Genomic DNA, 19,072 nt, shown 5'->3' on the forward strand with positions numbered 1-19,072 from the left:
ATCCCCAGCCGGGATCTGCCCGTGTGCGCCCCGGGTGGAGGCTGACCCCGCACACCGGGGCCGGACCCGCCGCTTCACTCCGGGACGGCGCTGCCCGGGCACCGGGGTGGTCCCGGGAGGGCAGCGGGGGTGCGCTCATCCCCCAGCTCCGGTCTCGGCGCCGCGGGGCCGAGGAAGAAGCCCCGCCCGGGGCTGCCGGTGCCGCTCGGGGGCGGCGGGGCGGGGGCGCCCCCTGCCGGCGGCCGCGGGGGTGACGCCATCGCCCGGCCCGGCCCCGCCCCGGAGCGGCGGCCGCGCGCGCCGCCATGTCGGGAGCGGCGGGGCCGGGTCCGCCCGCCGGGCCGGGCCGCTCCCCGCTGCCCTGCGCCCCCCGCCCCGCCGCCCCGCTCCAGCTGGCCGGGGGGGCCGAGCCCGCACGGCCCGGCGTCGCCGTCATCGACCTCCGCTTCCCCCGCGGCGCTGCCGCCGACGTGAGTGCGGCCGCGCCCGCCGCGGTACCGGCGGGGGGATACCGGGGTGGTCCCGTGGAGTCACGGGGGGATGCCGGGGGCGGTACCGGCCGGGGTTGTGCCGGGGTGGTCCCGGAGGAAGACGGGGGCCGTGCCGGTGACGGTGCAGGGCCGGATGTGGTGTCGGTCCCGGGGCAGGACGGGGGATGCCGGGGGCGGCGGCGGGGCGAGGTGGGTGGGGATGCCGGTGCCGGTACGGGGAGAAGCCGGGGGCGGTCCCAGGGCAGAAGGGATGCCGTGGGCGGTATGGGGAAGATGTGAGGGGCGGTCTCGGGGCGGAGGGGATGCCGGTAACGGGTGGATGCCGGTGCTGGGGTACCTCCCTTACCGATGCTGGGCGGGATGCTGGGGATGCAGTGCCCGTCCCAGGAGAGTGAGTGGGGGATGCCCGTGCGGGTCCCGATGTGGGGCTGTGCTGGTGCGGGTACGGGGCCGTGCCGATCCCGCTGTGAGAGGGGGATTGCCGGTGCCCGTCCCCGTACTGGGGGGAGGATGTCGGTGTCGCTGTCGGGGGGGATGCCGGTGCAGATGTGGAGGGATGCCGGTGCAGGTATGGAGGGATGCTGTTGTGGGGCTGAGGTCGCCGGTCCCTCAGGTGCAGGAGATCGTGTTCAGGAACTTCTACACGGCGTTCCTGAGCGTGCGGGTGCAGCGGCCCGGCCCCGGCGGGTCCCGGCGCTGGATGACCTGCCTGCGGGACCTGTGCCTGATGCCTTGCCCGCACACCGAGGAGGGCTCCCAGGACTACTTCTGCCTCCGCCGGCACCAGGTCAGCATGTCCGGATGGGACCATCATGGGTGCCATCACCCCCCGCTCCGGGGCTCACCCCTCTTTGCCCACACCCCAGGATGGCTCCTGCTCCAGGGGTCTGGTGCCCATGTCCCGCTGACCCCCATGGCTGTGAGAGTCCCTGTGCCCCGCTCGGCCCAGCCAGCCCTCAGGGGACAATGCTTCCCTTGGGCTTCTTCCATCTGGGGTGGGTTGGGGGCTTTGGGAGGATACCCCAAAAGCTGCCCCCCGTCAGTGCCAGCCCCTGTGGTTACGCTCCCTGGCCCTTGCCCTGCAGATGCTGTGTGACGTGGACCAGGTGACAGCAATGCGGTTCATCCTGCGACAGCCCTCCCCAGTCTGGCTCCACTTCACCATCGAGGACCTGCAGATTTTCCCCCCTGGACAGAAGGTGAGCAGGTGCCAGAGCTACCCCACTGCCAGGCATGGGCATGGCCTGGACAAGCCACTGCCCTGCTCTATACCTGGCATTTCCCCCCACAGCTCTGGGGAGCACACACAGGGATGTGGCTCCAAGTCCTTGTCCTTTGCTGGGGCACTTGGGATCCACTTGTGCTCCAGTGGTGCTTGGGAAGGGAATGCTCCGACAGCCACTCAAAACACAGAATTCCCTACAAAATTCTCTTTAAGGACAGTAAAGGGACACTTCCAAAGCAATATCACTAGGGGTAGGCTCTAAGCCCCAGCACGCTGCCTGGTGTAAAGGATGGAGGTAAGGTTGGGAGCACCCTGTGTGATCCTCTGGATCTGTTTCAGAGTCCTCAGAAGGATTTTCCCTCCTGGCTCTCCCAGCTGACCCCTCCGGAGCAGCCAGCCAGCCTGCATGGGGTGAGTAATCACTGCTGAGGTACTGGGACAAGGAGGGACTTCTGTGGGGTGCCAGCCATGAGCATCCATCAGGAGCTGCCAGGCCCATGCCTGCCTTGTTGGCTCCAGGCTTTCACCAGGAATAGCTGTGGAGCCCTGAAATAACCCGCCTTGTGCTGGAAGTAGTTTGCAGTACTAAGAAGAAAAATATCTCCATGGGAATGTGCTATTTGAGGTGACACTTAAGTCTATTTGCCCTCTAGTCTGGGGACAGGAATATCACCAAGGGAGAAGTGGGTGCACAGTGCCACTCAGCCGACAGGTGGGATGCATGGGATGGGACAGGAACAAGAACGTCCCCGTGGGTGCAGTGGGTGCACAGCATGGTTCAGGGGCAGGTGGGATGGGTGGGAACAGGGACAGGGACATCACTGCAGGAGCAGAGGGTGCACAGCATCGCTCAGGGTGAGTGGGACGTGTGGGGACAGGGCTGGTTCCCAGTACTTGGCAGAGGGTGTGCTCTGGGGAACACATTGCCTAGCCAGGACAGCATGGGGGCACAGGGGCATCACAGCCACGGCACGTGTTTACAGATTGCCAGCCACATCTGCCTGGCAGATGGTGGCCTTTGGTGGGCAAAGTCCAGGCAGAGCAGGGCCAGGATGGGAGCTGGCTCGCACATGGGAACCTGCTGAATCAACTGGAGGTGCTGCCTGCAGGAGGTGGCACACAGCCCACACCTGCCGGGGCAGTTCTGCTACTGGGCTTCCATGCTGCGGTGCTCACACTGCACCAGCAGTGAGTCTGCTGTTCCCAATCCTTGCCCAGCTGTGTGACAGTTTGGGGAGGGCACCTCAGTTCCTTGCTGATTGCTTGGATTACGTTCCCCTTTGCAAGGAGTATCCGGGCCAGATGCCAGAGGTTGCTCTGAGATTGGCTCTTCCCAACATCACCACGAGGCACCCCTCAGCCCAGTGTGACAGAGCTGTGTCCCCATGAAGAGTCGTGCCCCAGCCAGGAGAGCTGGTGCTGAGCCCACACATCCCACCTGGCTAAAGGTCCCTGGGGTGAGCCAGCATGTGTGCCCAGGATTCTGCACCCAAGCCCAGGGAGCGTCGCATAGTGAGGCTGTTGGGAACTCTGGACTGCGTGATTAGGTTTTTAATGATTAGCCAGCAATCAGCTTTCTGTCCTCATCCTGGCCACCTGCCAGCAGAGGTGGGCTGTGTTGGCACCGCAGCGCCCAGGGATCAGGGTCACTTACCCGTGTCCCCAGTGGTTTGTTTTCCTAGAGAGGGGCCCTGCTCACCTCATGTTGGGAAACCACCAGCAGCTCAGGAATGCAGGCACCATCACGTGCCTGGCTCCCTGGGAGGCAAAGCCATCCAGCCACTGCCCAAACCCGGGACCATCCAGCCCATCCAGGCCATCGCTGCTCCATAGCCTTGTGCCCACTTCTTTCCAGGAGCTCCCTGATCCAGAGAAGGTGTCGACAGAGGTCCAGCAAATGTGGGTGCTGACAGAGGTGATCCGGGCTCGCCAGGCAGCTGCCCGCATCGGGCGCTTCGACGTGAGTGCCACCACCCTGCTGACAGGGACCCTGGCCTTGCCACGTGGCTCAGGAGCCCTCCCAGAGGGGCTGGAGTATCTCAGCAGTGCTGTGCAGTGACGGTGACAGTCTCTCTCTTCCCCAGGTGGATGGCTGCTACGATGTCAACCTGCTTTCCTACACCTGAGCCTGCTGGTGCTGGTGCCGGCTGGGGAGGAGTGCCCCTTCCATGCTCCCGGGGCCCGAGTGGACTCCTGCATTCCCACCTGGGCCATTGACCCCGCGGGGTCCCAAGCCCTCCCTGTGTCCCTTCCCTGACTCCCTCTGCGCTGCCCCGCACCGAGGGGCAGCGCTGCCCCTCCAGAGACCCCTGGGAGCCTCTCCTGGGCACGTCCCGTGGGCAGAGCCCGGACACTGCAAGGGGGTGCGGGGGGACGGGGGGGTGCGGGGGTGCCGGAGGGGTCACCACTAAAAGCTGCTACGTTGGCCCTGCCTGTGCCCGCCTGTCTCTGGGGGATGGGGGCGGCCGTGCCGGCAGCCCCGGGGAGGCGGTGCCGAGGGCGGGCCGGGCCGGGGGCGGGGGCCGGGGCCAGGGCCGGGCGGACTCCATGTCCCAGGCGCCCCGGGGCCGGTCCGAGCCGTGCCGGGAGGGAGGAGGAAGAGGAAGATGCTGCGGGCGGGCTGCCGCGCCGCGCTGTCCCGCCGCCCCCCGGGCTCGGCGCCGCGGAGAGGGGCCGGGGGCGGCGGGGCCGGGGAGGAGGCGCTGAAGCAGACGCCGCTCGATGCCCTGCATCGGGCCCGCGGCGGGCGGATGGTGCCGTTCGCCGGCTGGACCCTTCCGCTGCACTACGGGCAGGGCCACCTCCAGTCACACCTGCACACCCGCCGCCACTGCTCCCTCTTCGACGTCTCCCATATGCTGCAGGTAGCGGGGTCGGGATGAGGGGCTGGAGCAGGGGGAGAGCCGCACCGCCTCACGACCTCCCCGGCCCCTTGCAGACCCTGGTGTACGGCCGGGACCGCATCAGGTTCATGGAGAGCCTGGTGGTGGGGGACATCGCCGAGCTGAAGCCAGGACAGGTAGGGGGCACTGGGCAGGCACCAGGCATCCAGTGGGGTCGGAGGTCCCGGGGATGCCCTGGAAGGGTCCCGGCAGCCTGCCAACGCTGCCGCGGGCCGTGTCCCGCAGGGCACCCTGACGCTGCTCACCAACGAGAAGGGTGGCATCACGGACGACCTCATCGTCACGAACACGTCAGAAGATCACCTCTACGTGGTGTCCAACGCCGCCTGTGCTGACAAGGACTTGGCCATCTTGAGGGTATGGGGCTGCCTGAGCCCCGCGGGAGGTGGGGACGCGCAGTGGGAATGAGTCCTTCTGCCTTTTGGTGACACCGGTGTAGCACGGGGTGAGGTGGCCACGGCCACGTGTGGGGCTGGCACTGGCCCGGCCCCCGTGCTAGCAGCCCACTGTCACCTTGGCAGGACAGAGCGGCGCAGCTGCAGGCCACCGGCAGTGACGTACACCTGGAGGTGTCAGACAATGCTCTGCTGGCTCTGCAAGGTAGTCGGGGCCCCACATGGGCCTGCCCTCCTCCGGGTCCTCTCCGGGTGGATGTCACTGCCCTCCCCACCTCCCCCCCCTTCCCTGGGCACCGCTGTCTTCCAGCCACCTGCCTCCCCAGGTCCCTCCATGGCACGGGTTCTGCAGGCAGGGCTGTCGGATGACCTGGCCAAGCTCTCCTTTATGAATAGCATCACCACCACCGTCTTTGGCGTGCCGGGCTGCCGGGTCACGCGCTGTGGTTACACCGGCGAGGATGGCGTGGAGGTACCCAGGGAACTGTGCCAGCATACCCACTGCAGTACCAGTGCAGGGGAAGGCCGTGCCCCGCTGACCCTGCCCGTGTCCTGCCGTAGATCTCGGTGCCCGCGGCGCGGGCGGTGGAGCTGGCCGAGCGGCTCCTGGGCGTCCCCGATGTGTGGCTAGCAGGGCTGGCAGCCAGGGACAGCCTGCGCCTGGAGGCAGGGCTCTGCCTCTACGGCAACGACATCGATGAGACTGTCACCCCTGCCGAGGCCGGGCTGATGTGGACTTTGGGTAGGTCCACCTCCGCCTCCTCCTTGGGACAGGCAGAGCAGCAAGGTGACCCCAGTGGGTACAAGGGGACCAGTCAGGCATCACCAACCCTCACCCATCTCTGCCCTGCAGGGAAGCGCCGGCGTGCGGCCATGGACTTCCCTGGTGCTGCTGTCATCATGGCACAAGTGAAAGAGAAGCCAAGGCGCAGGCGTGTGGGGCTGACGTCGGTGGGACCCGCCATCCGGCCCCACATGGCCATCCTGGGCCCCGAAGGCAGGCCTGTGGGTAGGTGGGGGCAGTGGGGCTGGTATGACCCTGTGCTGTGGCCACGGCATTGACAGAGGCTGGCCAGGCTCCGTTCACCTCCCCGTATCCTCGCATCCCAGGCACAGTGACCAGTGGATGTCCCTCGCCCTGCCTGGGCAAGAACATCGCCATGGGCTACGTGGAGGCAGCGCACAGCCGGGCTGGCACCGAGCTCACCGTCGAGGTGCGGAAGAAGCAGCACCCTGCCGTCATCACCAAGATGCCCTTCGTGCCCACCCAGTATTACATGGCCAAGTGAGGCCAGCCCATGCTGCGGGCACAGTGCCCCGGCTCCAATAAACGCCCTGTCCTGTTTCCCTGGCCTCCTCTCTGGTTATGGTGGCAATGCCAAAACAAGGAGCAGCGGGTGGGCACAGCACTTTAATGGTGTTGGCAGTACCCCGCTGGCGGTCCCGGTGCTGCTCACTCCCGGTGTGTCTTCACCGGCTCTGTGGCGGGGCCATCCCTGCAAGAGAGCGGCAGCGTGAGCAGGGCTGGGGCAGCAGCCAGCACAGCACCCGGGCCCTGCGCCGGCACCTGCCCCTCCGTGTGGGGCAGGCAGGGCCGGGGGGCCCTTACTGCAGCATACTGCTCTGGGGTGCAGCTGGGCGGGGTGGGGGGCTCAAAGGTCGGGGGGCACAGCCTGGGGGACACTTGTCAGAAGCCACAGTGGGGGGGCTAACCGGGGCCGGTGTCGCAGCGGCCCGCATCCCGACCATACCGGGCAGGCGAGCGGCCACTGGGCTGTACTGGTGCGGGGTGCAGCTGGGGGGACGCTCACTGGGCGGCACTGGGCAGGGGTGGCTCACCGGGCTGCGCTGCGGGAGCGCTGGCCGGACGCGGCGGAGGGAAGCCGGGCAGGCCCGCGGGGGAATCAGCGGTTTTGGGCCCGGTAGCGGTCGGGACTCACCGGGGCGGGCAGTGCCGCTCGGCGGCGCCGTTGCGTCCCGCCGGGCCGGCGGGGGACAGGGAGTGCGCGCGGGGCCGGGAGGGCGAGGTCCCGGAAGCGCTGCCGGGGGAGCGGCGGCCGGCGGGGCCGGTGCGGTAGCAGAGCGCGGCCACCGCCCCGCCGTAGGCGCGCCAGGCCAGGCGGACGCCCAGCAGGCTGATGCCCAGCCAGAGCAGCAGCAGCTGGCACAGCGCGGCCCGCACGTCCTGCGCCGCCCACTCGGCCGCCAGCTCCCGGCCTAGCGCGGCCAGCGCCCGCCACGGCGGCTGCCAGCCCGCCGCCACCGCCGCCATGGCCGCGGGAACCGGGGCGAGGCTGCCGGAGGGGGCGGAGCCTCTGCCCGCCCTCGGTGCCGCCGCAGCGCGGACCCCGGGGGCGTGGCCTCCTCGTGCTGTGGGGCGCGGTCTCGGGGGCGGGGCCTCGGAACGCGGTTTGGGGGCGTGGCCTGCGCCGTCCCCTCCGCCACCCTGCGCCGTCGGGGCGGGGCCTTGCGGGCTTGGCTCCTCCCCGGGGCGGGGCCGGTCGGTGGGTGGGGCCGTCATGGCGGGAAGCGAAGAGGAGCCGCGGTACTCGCGGCAGCTGTGAGTGCGGGGACCGGCACCGGCGACCGGAGCGACACAGCATCGCGGCAGGGCGCGGCAGGGCGCGGTGCAGCGGTGCCCGCCCTCGCTGACGACCCCCGCCGGTACCCGCAGGTATGTGCTGGGCGGCGGCGCGCGGCGGCTGCCCGGGTCGGCGGTGCTGGTGTCGGGGCTGCGCGGGACCGGAGCGCAGGTGGCGACGGCGCTGGTGCTGGCGGGGACCGGGCGCGTCGTCCTGCACGACTGCGGTGCCGTCTGCACCGCCGACCGCACCCACCAGGTACCGGCGGGGCCGGGCGGGGCTCCTGGGGACAGGTACGGGTGAGGTTCACTGTAACAGGTACAGGTGAGGATCTCATAACAGGAACTAGTGAGAATGCCGGTCGTCGGTGCAGATATGGGTGGGGATCCCGATAATAGGTACAGTCAGGGGCCCCAGTAACAGGTAGAGGTACAGTCAGGGGCCTCAGTAACGAGTATGGGTATCGGCACAGGTCCCAGAGTACAGATAAGGGGCGCCATCATGTGTATAGGTATTGATAAGGGGTGCCATCATGTGTATAGGTATTGATAAGGGGTGCCATCATGTGTATAGGTATTGATAAGGGTCCCAGTAATAGGTACAGACTCACGTGGGGTCCCAGTACCAGGTACAAGTATGGATGGGAATCCCCATAGTGGGTACCCACAGCAATCCCTGTAACAGGTACAGGTATGGCTGGGAAGGCCCCATAACATATACAGGTACATACAAGGATCTTGGTACAGGTGCAGACTCAGGTCACCCAGTCCCAGTAACGGGTACGGATGTGCCTGGATGTCACAGTAATAGGTGCAGGTGCAGTTGGGAGAATCCCTGTTTGCAGGTATGGGTTTGGGGTGAGGGGCTTCCAATAACCGGCACAAGCTGGGGAGGCTGGTAAGGCACGGGGTGCCCTTCATTGTCACAGGTAAGGTCCTTAGCAGAGGCCCCCTCCCAGAGCAGACAGGGCCTGTGGAGCACCCCACAGTGGTGAGCTACACCCTAGACCCGTAGGGTGCCCCACAATGTGTCTGCTCTGCAGTTCCTCCTGGAAGAGAGTGATCTAGGCCAGAACCGTGCCAAGGCATCCCAGCGAGCCCTGGCTGAGCTGAACCCCCGTGTGGTGGTCGAGGCTCACGTCGGGGAGCTGTCGGAGGCCTTCCTTGCCTCCTTCCAGGTGAGCCTGCATCCCGGCTCGGGGGGGACCCCTGGGATGGCAGCGCTCGCTGACAGACCTGGCACAGGTGGTGGTGCTGACTGAGTCCCCGCTGGAGGAGCAGCTCCGCGTCGGGGACTTCTGCCATGCCCAGGGCATCTGCTTCATCGTGGCTGACACCAAGGGGCTGGCAGGGTAAGGGGTCTCATGGGGTCCTGCACTGGCTGTGGGTCACCTTGTCCCCAGAGCCCCCAGCCCTGCGCTGCAGCCCATGTCCCCAGTAGCCCCCTGGCAGGGCTGCTCGGCCGGGCAGGACATGGCAGTAGTGGGGCAGCTTGATGGGGCACTTCCTCTGGCCAAACCCCATCTGTCCTCTCCAGACAGCTGTTCTGTGACTTTGGGGAGCACTTTGTCGTTGATGACCCAGCAGAAGGGGATCCAGTGTCTGCTGCTGTGGAGCACATCTCCCAGGTAGGAGGGAGGGCAGCTCCTGCAGGTCTCCCAAAATGTTGCTGCCTCCTTCACTGGCTGTATACCACCCTAGTCCAGTGCTCCACTCTCATGTAGCCTTTTCCTCCTCAGGGCAACCCAGGAGTGGTGACATGCATGGGGACAGAGAACAGCCATGGCCACCTCTTCCACGACGGTGACCTGGTGACGTTTTCTGGTGTGCAGGGGATGACGGAGCTGAACGGCCAGGAGCCCGTCCCTGTGCGTGTGCTCGGTGAGACCTCCAGGGGGATCCTGGCTCAGGGCTGAAGAACTCATCGGGTCCTTGGCAGTGACAGTGATGTGACATCCGTGCTGCTCTTGTCCCCAGATGCCTTCAGGCTGGAGATCAGTGACACCAGCTCCTTCTCGCCCTACCGCTGTGGGGGTCTGGTTTCACAGGTGCAGCAGCCCCAGGAGTGTTCCCACGTAAGTCCTTCTCGGCCCCACGGTGCTGCCACCCGGGCTGGGGTACTGCTGTGCCACGCCGGGCCCCAGGAAAGCATTCACCCAAATCCCTGGTGCTGTGCTGGCAGAAGCCCCTGTGCCGGGCACTGGAGGAGCCCAAAATCCAGGTGGCAAGTCCCGAGGATCTGCCACGCAGCCGCAGCCTGCACGCCGCCTTCCGAGCCCTCCACGCTTTCCGCAGGGAGCGGGGCCGCCTGCCGCGGCCCAGGGCACCCGTAAGTCCCTGTCCTGCTCCTGCCGGCCCTGCCGAACCGCACCGCCCTGCCGGGCACTGCCCTCTCCCCTGTGCCCGCAGGCCGATGCCGAGCGGGTGCTGGAGCTGGCGCGGAGCCTGGCAGCGCAGCCGGGTCCCCTGGATGAGGACATCGTGCGCGCCTTCGCCAGCGTGAGCGCGGGGGACCTGTGCCCCGTGGCCGCCGTGCTCGGGGCGCTGGCGGCCCAGGAGGTGCTGAAGGTGAGCGGGGCGGGGTCCCGCCGGCCGTGGCTGTCCGGTGGCGTTTGGTGGCCACGAGAGGGCACTTGCTGCCCGCCTGGGGACGCCCGGTGCGGCAGCAGGGCTGGGGCGGGGAGAGGGGGAGCGGGCTCCCTGCCCACGGGCTGTTCGCCCCAGGCCATCACTGGGAAGTTCCTGCCCCTGGACCAGTGGCTGTACTTCGATGCCCTGGAGTGCCTGGCGCTGGCGGGGGCCGCGCAGCTGACAGAGACGGACTGTGCCCCGGTGAGACCCTGTGTCCAGCCCCTCCTGGCTGCCTGGGGTGCCGTGGCTCCTGTGCTCACACAGCTCATTGTCCCGACAGAGAGGCTCTCGCTACGATGGCCAGATTGCCGTCTTCGGGGCCGGTTTCCAGGAGGAGCTGCGTCACCAGAAGTACCTGGTGGTGAGTGGGGAGGGGCCATGGCACTGGGAGGCTGCAGAGCGTCCAACTGGCACACTGCGCACGGAGCTGCAGCATCTCTGCCCTGACAGGTGGGAGCTGGTGCCATTGGCTGCGAGCTGCTGAAAAACTTTGCCATGATGGGACTGGCGGCGGGGCCGGATGGGGAGCTCATCGTCACTGACATGGACACTGTTGCCCTCTCCAACCTCCATCGTCAGCTTCTCTATCGCTCAGCAGATATATCAGTGAGGCAGCATGAGGCAGGGGCTGAGCTCCCCCCAAAGGGCATCCTGGCTGTCCCAGGGGCTTTCTAGGGCTGCCCATCCCTTCTCTGCCCTGGCAGGAGCCAAAGTCGGTGGTGGCCGCAGCAGCCGTGCAGCGTATGAACCCTGATGTCAGAGTGACAGCTCACCAGAACCAGGTGGGGCCTGCTACCGAGATGCTCTACAAGGACAACTTCTTCCGGCACCTGGATGGCGTTGCCAGCGCCCTGGACACGATAGAGGCCCGTGAGTGCCAGGAAGGGCAAGGGGGCCAAGCCCCTGGACATGCTCCCTGGGTCCCCAGCACTCCTGGCTCCCTGCAGGCACCTATTTGGAGAGACGCTGTCTCCGCTGTCGCACACCTCTGCTGGACTCGGGCACGGAGGGGACACGGGGCAACGTGCTGGCCATGGTACCGTCCCTGACCGAGCCTCTGGGACCAGCCAGCACCCCCAGGGATGGCAGCTTCCCCATCTGTACCCTGAGGCACTTCCCCCGCACCATCCAGCACACACTGCAGGTAGGCTGAGCTGCCACAGCACCCAGCGAGGAGGCACTGGGACCTTTGTCTTCCTTCCCCTTGTCCCCTCCAGTCGTGAGCCATGGGCAGGATATGACCCCAGCTGCTTCCTGCTGGCAGCCTGAGTACTGCTGCTGGCCCTGCCAGAGCCTCCCCCTCCCCTGGGCTTGAGGGCATAAGGGGGAGGTTCCAGTGCTCAACACCCATTTCTCCTCCACAGTGGGCCCGTGATGAGTTTGAGGGGCTTTTCCAGCTACCTGCAGAACAAGTCAACCAGTTCATGGAGTGAGTGGGCTTTGGGGGTAGTGACACTGGGAGAGGAGCTTCCAGCTCTGCCAGGGCACTGCTGGGAATGGGGAGAGGGTGCCAGACTGCCACATATCACCCAGATGTCTCACAGGATTGCTCTTGGGCCAGCATCAGCAGTTGCCTGATTTTGCAGGGACCCGGCCTTCCTGGAGCAGCAGCCGCCCGGGAAGGCCCTGGAGCAGGTGCGGGAGAGCCTGCGGGAGCGGCCGCGGGACTGGCAGGACTGTGTGCGCTGGGCACGCCGGCGCTGGCAGCGCTGCTACCATGATGCCATCGCCCAGCTGCTGCACATCTACCCCCCAGAGCATGTGAGCCCAGCACCATAGGGCTGGCACGCCCTGCACGCCCGTCCCTCCACCAGCCACCTCACTGCAGCCGGGGCACACACTCCTGGGCCTGACTCTTCTCTCCCTGTGCCAGGAAACCAGCCCGGGGGTCCCCTTCTGGGCAGGGGACAGGAGCTGTCCCCATCCACTGACTTTCAACCCTGACAATGTGAGTGCAGGGAGGGAGGGCTGTGGAGTCTCAGCTGGGAATGGTATGGGCAGCGGGAGAGCCAAGCCTGTGCTGGGCATTCTGGGAATACTGAACTGTAGTTGTGCTACATCTGCCACAGCCTGTGCAGGGCTGCCAGGTCCTGGTCTGTCCCTGTCTGCCAGGCAGTTAGGGCACTGCAGGGCACAGCTTGCACGTGCTCTGTGGCCAGAGGAGGAGGAGGAGAGGCTCCTCCACCTCCAGTCTGGGGCAAAGCCAGGCAGTTCTACCAGCTCGGGGCACTGCTGTCAGCCCTTGGCTATGTGGGACCACCCCAGCAAGGCACCCCATGGCCACCCCTGTTCTACTTTGCAGGACACCCACCTGGATTATATCCTGGCTGCTGCCCACCTCTTTGCCCAAGTACACAGGGTGCCACCATGCAGGGACCGGGCGGCCATCCAGGCCATCCTCTGTGATGTGGTCCTGCCACCTTTTGCACCCCAGGAAGGCCTCCAGATCCCCCTCACAGAGGAACCCACAGAGGAGGCACAAGTTCCCACAGGTGAGGTTCCCAGGTGTGTTCCTGGGTCCAGCCTGGTGGTGGTGCAGCTGTGGCTTCTTGTCCCTGCTTCAGCAACCAAGATGACCCAGACCAAGGTGGGGGCACCCCAGCAGTGCCACAGTGCAGGAGTATCATGCCAGGCGTCCCTGTACCCCCAGATCACAGGCAGCTGACAGAGCTTACCCAGGACCTGGTGCAGTGGAGACAGGAGCTGGTGGGAGATGAGGACACACAAGCACCCTTGATGAAGCCCATCCACTTTGAGAAGGTAGCAGAGCCAGGCAGGGGCCCTGCTCAGCCTGGGGGGGTTGATGTCCCCACTGGATGCAGATGTCCCCCCACTCTTCCCCACAGGACAACGATGTCCACATAGACTTCATCACAGCAGCGTCCAACCTGCGTGCAGAGAACTATGGCATCTCCCCTGCCAACTGGCTGACGGTGAGAGGGGCAGCCTGTGGGGTCAGGAGTCTCTGTCCTGTGTGGGGCAGCTGATGACACCCTCCTGTCCTCAGAGCAAGCGCATTGCTGGGCGGATCGTGCCCGCCATCATCACCACCACGGCAGCCGTGGCCGGGCTGGCGTGCCTGGAGGTCTACAAGCTGGTGTGGGGGTGCCAGGACCTCAGCTGCTACCGCAACAGCAACATCAGCCTGTCTGCCTGCCTGATGCTCCGTGTGCAGCCCCCGCCAGCCCCCACCTACCGGGTAGGACCCTCTTCCCTGGAAAAGTGGGGGACACCCAGGGGCCAGTGGCATCTGCTGCGGGACAATGTCAGGGGGACCCAGGGGAAAGGAGGTGGCCATGCAGCAAGGGCAGCCCTGGCCATAGCACTCCAGGAACGGATCTGGGTGCTGCAGTGGGCTGGGAATGCTGCCAGGCAGTGAGGAACCAGCTCCTTCCCCTGGCTGCCCCCCAGCACTGAGACATTGCCACCGTCCCATTCGCGCAGCTTCAGGCCCAGCTGTGATGCTCTGGGGTGCCCGTGGGGCCGAGGGAGCCCCGCTGCCCCATGGCAGGCCCCACGCTGAGCCCCACAGCCAGGGCCGGGAGGCCGCTGCAGCCGCGCTCATCTGGCTTATGGAAACCAGCTGCGGCAGGCGGAGAGCAGCTGGCACCGGGCCGGGAAGGGCCGCCCGGGGGAGCGGGGCCGGGGGTCCCGGCGGTGGGGAGCCAGGGAGGGAGAGCGGGGGTGGGGGCAGGCCCAGATTGGGACCGTCTGGGCTATAGAGGCCCCTTTGTCTGGGGGTTTATGGCGTGCGAGGCAGCCTTTCCGGCACGGCAGGAAGCGCCGATTGGAACCAGATTGGCCCGGGGGGCCCAGGGCCGGGGGCAGGAAAAGGGGGAGGGAGGCGACTCCGCTGCCTTGCGCCGGCTCCAGCACCACTTCGGGCTGATGGCTGCCCCACGGCCCCCTCAAACCCCATGCCCAGCCCTGTGCCGTCCTGGCTGCAGTGTCCCTGGGTTGGCATCATCCCTGGATGGAGGATGCTGCTGGGTCTGGCCGTGCCCTCAGGTCCCTGCAGCAGCACTCAACACCTCCGTGTGCCAGGACGAGGACACCCGGCGTGACATTTCACACCTAGCTGCTTGGCTATGGTGGGAACACATGTCCCCAAGGCCTGCTTGGTGTGACCCATGTCCCATGGGGACCTGGGGAGCCCACGCTGGGGGCCAGCCTTGTCCAGGGGAATATGTTTCCCAGGGTCAGAGCGATGCACTTTGGTGGTGGAGAGCCAGGCCATGGCTTTCCCTTTGTGCCGAGCAGTTGCTTCCCCGGTGAGGATGGGGTTAAGCCCTTCTCTCCACCAGTGGGATAAGTGCAGGCAGCAGAAGGGGAGGTGAGAAGCAGCAGAAAGCAGGAGGGAGAGTGACCAGGTGTGAACACCCCTCCGGAGCGGGGCTGGGGCCAGGCGGGCAGTGCTGGCGCTGCCTGCAGTGAGGGCAGATGGCCGAGTAGCCCTGCCAGACGGCGCGGGGCCGCGTCCGGCGCTTGGCCCCGGGCTTGGCACCACACTGGCCTCCTTGGGCTGGAGCAGGGGTCGTGGGGCCACAGGCATAAGAAGAGGTGATTGTGTGGGGCTGGGCAACGCTTCAATGGCCTTTTGTGCGCCTGTCCTGGCCCGAGGCTAGGGGCAGTGCCGGCCCCACACTGACACTGACCCTTGAAGTGGACCCCAGCAGTGCTGGGGGGATAGTTGTGTCCCCCACTGCCCCTGCACCACCATGGTGCTCCCATCACCCTGCCCGTTTGCCTGCCCTGATGTCCCCCAGCCCTTGTGCTGCACCAGTCCCTGCCCCATGGGGCTGGCCAGCCAGGATATGGGGTGCCAGTGCTGGCTGCTACCCCCTGGCAGTACGGCGGGCGGGAGTGGAGCTGCTGGGACCGGCTGGAGATGCGGGCAGTCGGCGCAGATGGGCAGGCGATGAAGGTGCAGGAGGTGCTGGACTGGCTGCAGGTGAGCGCAGCACTGTCAGCAGTCCGTCAGGTCACCCTGGGGGATGCAGGGCCAGATCCCGACACCCACCTTTTGTAGAGCACACATGGCTGGACCGTGACCATGCTCCTGTGTGGTGACATCGTGCTCTATGACAGCAAGGCAGATGCAGAGACACGGGCCTGGCAGCAGGCGCAGAGGTAGGTCCATGGCTCCAGTGCCCAATCCTGCCCTGGGTGGGGGCTTCCAGCCCCCACTGCCTCAATCCTGAGCCACTCCAGCTGCAGTGCAGCTCCCAGCCGGCTGCTGGATAAACATCCTGCCGGCAGCACTTCCCGTGGCGGGACCCCTGCCCGGCCCCTTGCTGCCGGCCCCTGCATCCCACCAGCCTGGCCGGACACCCCTGAGGGGCCCAAGGCACCCCCGGAGCACTCAGCCAGACTTGGGGGACAAGACAGTGTCCCCAAAACCCCCTTTTTCTGCTACAGGTTATCCAAGAGCTTGGAGGATGCTGGGATGCCACAGCAGCAGGACCTGGAGCTGCTGTATATCTGCGAGGGAGAGGATGCTGAGGCTGAAGATACCCGTCCCCCTCTCCTGTGCTCCCTACCTTGAGCAAGGGGCCAGCATCTCCTGCCCCGTGCAATAAAAGCTGCAGGCTGCAATACCCTCCTTGCAAAACCCCCCTGCTTGCCCCTGCCTGGAGTCGGGCCACAGGCACTCCCTTTGATAAACGCTGCGGCGCCCAGACCGTATAAAACGGGGGGTTTATTTACAGGGTGGGGGTGCGGGCCGCAGCAGCAGGGCTAAATGTAGCCGATAACGTCGTTGCAGATGATGGGCTGGCGGCTGCGGCTGTTCATCAAGGCGGTGAAGCGGTGGAAGTCCGTGGCCAGCTGGGCGATGTTGCTGTGGGACTGGTGGAAGCAGGCGCCCTTGGGCTGTCCCCCCAGCCCCAGCGGGCAGGAGAATCGCTTGGTGGCATCGCGGCCCCCGGGCCGGGCACCGTCGGCCCCCCGGGGCCGGGCCATGTTGGCCAGCTTACGGCGGACGTTGCCCGAGAGGCTGAGCAGGAAGGCGGGGGGCTTGGCCAGCCGGCGGGAGGGCTCGGCTGGGGCTCGGCGGCGCGGTTCGGCGCCCACCTCGGGCAGGTCCATCCAGTTCTCCACCAGGTCAGCGAAGCAGTTGTCGCCCAGCACCAGAGGCTGCCGGTTCCGGCTCTGCGACAGCAGTGCTACGGTCCAGTCCTGCGTGTCGGCGGGCTCCAGGGCCCGCCACTGCTCCAGGCAGGCGTCCGAGGTGGATTTGGGACGGACACGGCGGGCGGGGGCGGGCGGCGGGGCGGCGGGGCCGGCGGAGAGCCGGTGCGCCCGTTGGCAGGGCAGCAGATGCCGGCGCCGCACGGGCGCCTCCTCTTCCCTCCACGTGCCCCCCGACGCCTCCGAGTACCCCGAGTCGAACTCCAGGCTGCGCTCGCTGGCCGGGGGGGAGCGAGCGGCCGGGCCCCCCCCCTCCTCCTCCTCGCCGCCGGGATCCAGGCTGCAGGCCGAGTCGGCGGCCGAGCCGGGGCGCGGCGCTCGGGGGGCCGGCCCCGCCGCCCTTCCGGGGTGGGGCGGCGCCTGCCGCGTGCCGTGCATGTGCGCCCGCCGCGTCGGGCCCGCGTCCCGCCGGCACCACTGCAGGGAAAGGGCACATCAGCGCGGCTGTCGCCACTGTGTCGCCGCACATCCCCATCCCACCCTCCTCGGCACCCCGCGCCCCCCCCGCCCCGGCTCGTGGGGGCTTCGCTGGCGCAATGGGCGCGCAGCAGGGTGCGGAGAGCGGGCCGCAGGTCCCGGCTTGCCTCCAGCCCCGGGCCCCGCTTTCCTGCGGCTCCTGCGCGGAGCCGGCCGGCGTGCAGCGGCTTGTCGGGTGAGCAAGCAGGCACCCAGCCCCGGCCGTGCCTGCGGGAAATGACAGAGGGCCACGGCACGTAGGAGCGGGCGCTCCACTGCCCCCCCGACAGCCCCTCGAGTGCCCCCTTCTCGCTAGGGAGGCAGCCGGGACACCCCTCCGGCAGAGTCCCACTCGGTGGCACGGGGCCAGCGGCAGCCCCAGGGCACCCGCGGGTGCCGGGGTGGGGCTCTGCCCCCGCGCGTTGGCAGGGCCACCCCCCACCCTGTGCCCTCCGGCTGGGGACACCCCAGGTGACGTCAGGGTGCAGCCAGGCCTGCGCCCGAGGCCCGGGACCCCCCCAAACGCCGGGAAATACAGGGGACCAAGGCAGCCAGGGCTGAACGGAGCACGGCCGAGCGGGCGCTGGAAGGGACTGCTGGCTCCCGCAGCCGGGCCGCTCCTCGCTCTTGAATTCCTATTGTCTGAACCCAAAAGCAGGGTGTTACGTCCGCTTTCCTTTCCGCGCTGGAGTCGCGGGAAGCTGAGTGTGCAGGAGGGATTGCTTCCAGGACCGATAATTCTGTCCTCTCTGGCTGGCCCTGACACAGCTGCTGGCAGGACTGTCCTCGTCCCTCTTTCTTCGTCCCCGTGCAAATCCCTGTCCCCCTCCCCGCTGGCTGGGACCCTCTCATCCAGCCCTAGTGGCAATGTGCCACCACTCCGAGCCGCCCAGTCCTGCTGCTGGCCGGGAACACTGGGGCAGCCGGTTGTGAGGTGCTGGGTAAGCATGTGGCAGGCCCAGGAGAGCCGAAGGGCCACCCTGTCACCGCCGTCCCTCGGGGCAGCCCAGGTGGGTGACAGGGTGGCAGCTCCGGGGGGACGGTGCCGCTGGCACCTTGACAGCTGGACGCTGTGGCCGCTGGCCGCCCGTGCCCCCGCACCACCAGGGTCCCACCGGGCGCACACGTCCCCCGCGCCGCCTTTGGCCTCGCGTGTAATGTCACGGCCTTGATGTCACCGGCAGCGCCCGGACGTCACGGCAGTCCCGCAGTCCCGGGGCGGCGGGGCGCGGGCACGGTGGTCCCGTCCCGTCCCGTTCCCTCCCGGTTCCCCCGGCGGCACTCACCCGCTCGGCGCCGAGCTCCTCTGGGCGGGCGTTGTGCATGCCCGGTCCTGCTCCCCCGGCGCCGCTCCCGGCCCCGCTCCCAGAGCCGCCGGTGCCGGTGGCGGAGCAGCAGCAGCGGCGACAGCGGACGGAGCGCCCGGCCGTGCCCGCCGCCTCCCGGCGCTGCCCGGCGGCCCCGCCCCGCCCCGCCCCGGCCAATGGGGCCGCCGTAACGTGAGCCCGGCCCGCACCGGCACCGCCGCCCCGGGGCCCCGCCCCGCCCACGGACCCCTCCCCGCCGCCCCGGGGCCCCGCGCCGGGCACCACCCGGGCACCGCCGGGCCAGGCGGGATCCGTGTCTCGGCCGGCGGCACCTCGGGCACCGGGGGTCCCGCAGCTCGGTATGCCCCGCCGGGAAGGAGGGTAGCCCCGGTACAGAGCCCCGGCGGAGGCATCCCCCGTCCGCACCCCACGCCACCGGGCTGCCAGAGCCGGGCTGGGCGCTGGAGGAGGGAAGGGAAGAGTGACCCGGGCCGCGGTGCCCGTTAATTGGGAACTAATAGCGCTTAATGGGGATCCCGGGCGAAGCGGCACTGGTTTGCAAATGAACGAGAACACGGCCAAAAATTACCTCCCAGCTAATTTTCCCGGTTCCCGAGCGTGCCGCGCGGTGAAGCAGCGTGGGGTGGCAGCCAAACCCCACGGAGCTGCGAGTGGCGAGGGGCTGGGAGCGGCGGCGGGCAGAGCCGGGGGCACTGGAGCCGTGCCCTGTCCCTCCCCTGGCCGGGACCGCCACCACGGGTGGGGATGGACGGCATGACGCCGGGCCGGGGTGGTGCCCAGCGGCCCTGGCAACCGGCTGCAGCTTGTCCCAAACACCCAGCGAGCCATGGGCATGCACGGACACCTCACCTTCCTCCTCCTCAGCTTCTATGC

The 19,072-nt window shown here is 67.7% G+C and overlaps 4 protein-coding genes across 5 annotated transcripts; 3 read left to right on the forward strand and 1 right to left on the reverse strand.

Moving 5' to 3' along the window:
* Window positions 1–281: 281 nt before the first annotated feature.
* Window positions 282–4,094, forward strand: NICN1 (nicolin 1). 2 transcript variants are annotated; one of them, XM_038149471.1, is made up of 6 exons: window positions 282–470; window positions 1,105–1,278; window positions 1,577–1,690; window positions 2,056–2,127; window positions 3,572–3,676; window positions 3,801–4,094. In XM_038149471.1, exons 1-6 carry the CDS (start codon window positions 306–308, stop codon window positions 3,840–3,842), a joined length of 672 nt encoding a protein of 223 aa, XP_038005399.1. In that variant the 5' UTR covers window positions 282–305; the 3' UTR covers window positions 3,843–4,094. The 2 variants fall into 2 exon arrangements, with proteins under 2 accessions (XP_038005399.1, XP_038005397.1); XM_038149469.1 differs by lacking the exon at window positions 282–470 and adding an exon at window positions 796–882.
* A 141-nt stretch (window positions 4,095–4,235) lies between these two features.
* AMT (aminomethyltransferase) lies at window positions 4,236–6,361 on the forward strand. Its single transcript, XM_038149468.1, has 8 exons — window positions 4,236–4,580; window positions 4,655–4,735; window positions 4,845–4,976; window positions 5,141–5,219; window positions 5,341–5,486; window positions 5,576–5,756; window positions 5,868–6,023; window positions 6,125–6,361. Exons 1-8 carry the CDS (start codon window positions 4,323–4,325, stop codon window positions 6,301–6,303), a joined length of 1,212 nt encoding a protein of 403 aa, XP_038005396.1. The 5' UTR covers window positions 4,236–4,322; the 3' UTR covers window positions 6,304–6,361.
* Window positions 6,362–7,010: 649 nt separating this feature from the next.
* On the forward strand, window positions 7,011–15,874 carry UBA7 (ubiquitin like modifier activating enzyme 7). The gene is made up of 24 exons (XM_038149467.1): window positions 7,011–7,574; window positions 7,689–7,854; window positions 8,639–8,773; window positions 8,841–8,947; window positions 9,133–9,223; window positions 9,335–9,476; window positions 9,573–9,670; window positions 9,778–9,924; window positions 10,005–10,163; window positions 10,320–10,427; window positions 10,507–10,587; window positions 10,677–10,832; window positions 10,931–11,096; window positions 11,174–11,370; window positions 11,591–11,655; window positions 11,813–11,987; window positions 12,100–12,174; window positions 12,529–12,718; window positions 12,877–12,986; window positions 13,073–13,159; window positions 13,234–13,425; window positions 15,076–15,177; window positions 15,256–15,356; window positions 15,645–15,874. Exons 1-24 carry the CDS (start codon window positions 7,153–7,155, stop codon window positions 15,769–15,771), a joined length of 3,399 nt encoding a protein of 1,132 aa, XP_038005395.1. The 5' UTR covers window positions 7,011–7,152; the 3' UTR covers window positions 15,772–15,874.
* Window positions 15,844–18,954, reverse strand: INKA1 (inka box actin regulator 1). Its single transcript, XM_038149472.1, is given in 3 exon segments — window positions 15,844–16,832; window positions 18,768–18,845; window positions 18,847–18,954. Coding segments are annotated over 3 exon segments (1,056 nt in total). The 3' UTR covers window positions 15,844–15,962.
* Between the last annotated feature and the right edge of the window lie 118 nt (window positions 18,955–19,072).

This window comes from Motacilla alba, chromosome 12 (assembly GCF_015832195.1).
Source record: "Motacilla alba alba isolate MOTALB_02 chromosome 12, Motacilla_alba_V1.0_pri, whole genome shotgun sequence".
NCBI classification, from domain to species: domain Eukaryota; kingdom Metazoa; phylum Chordata; class Aves; order Passeriformes; family Motacillidae; genus Motacilla; species Motacilla alba.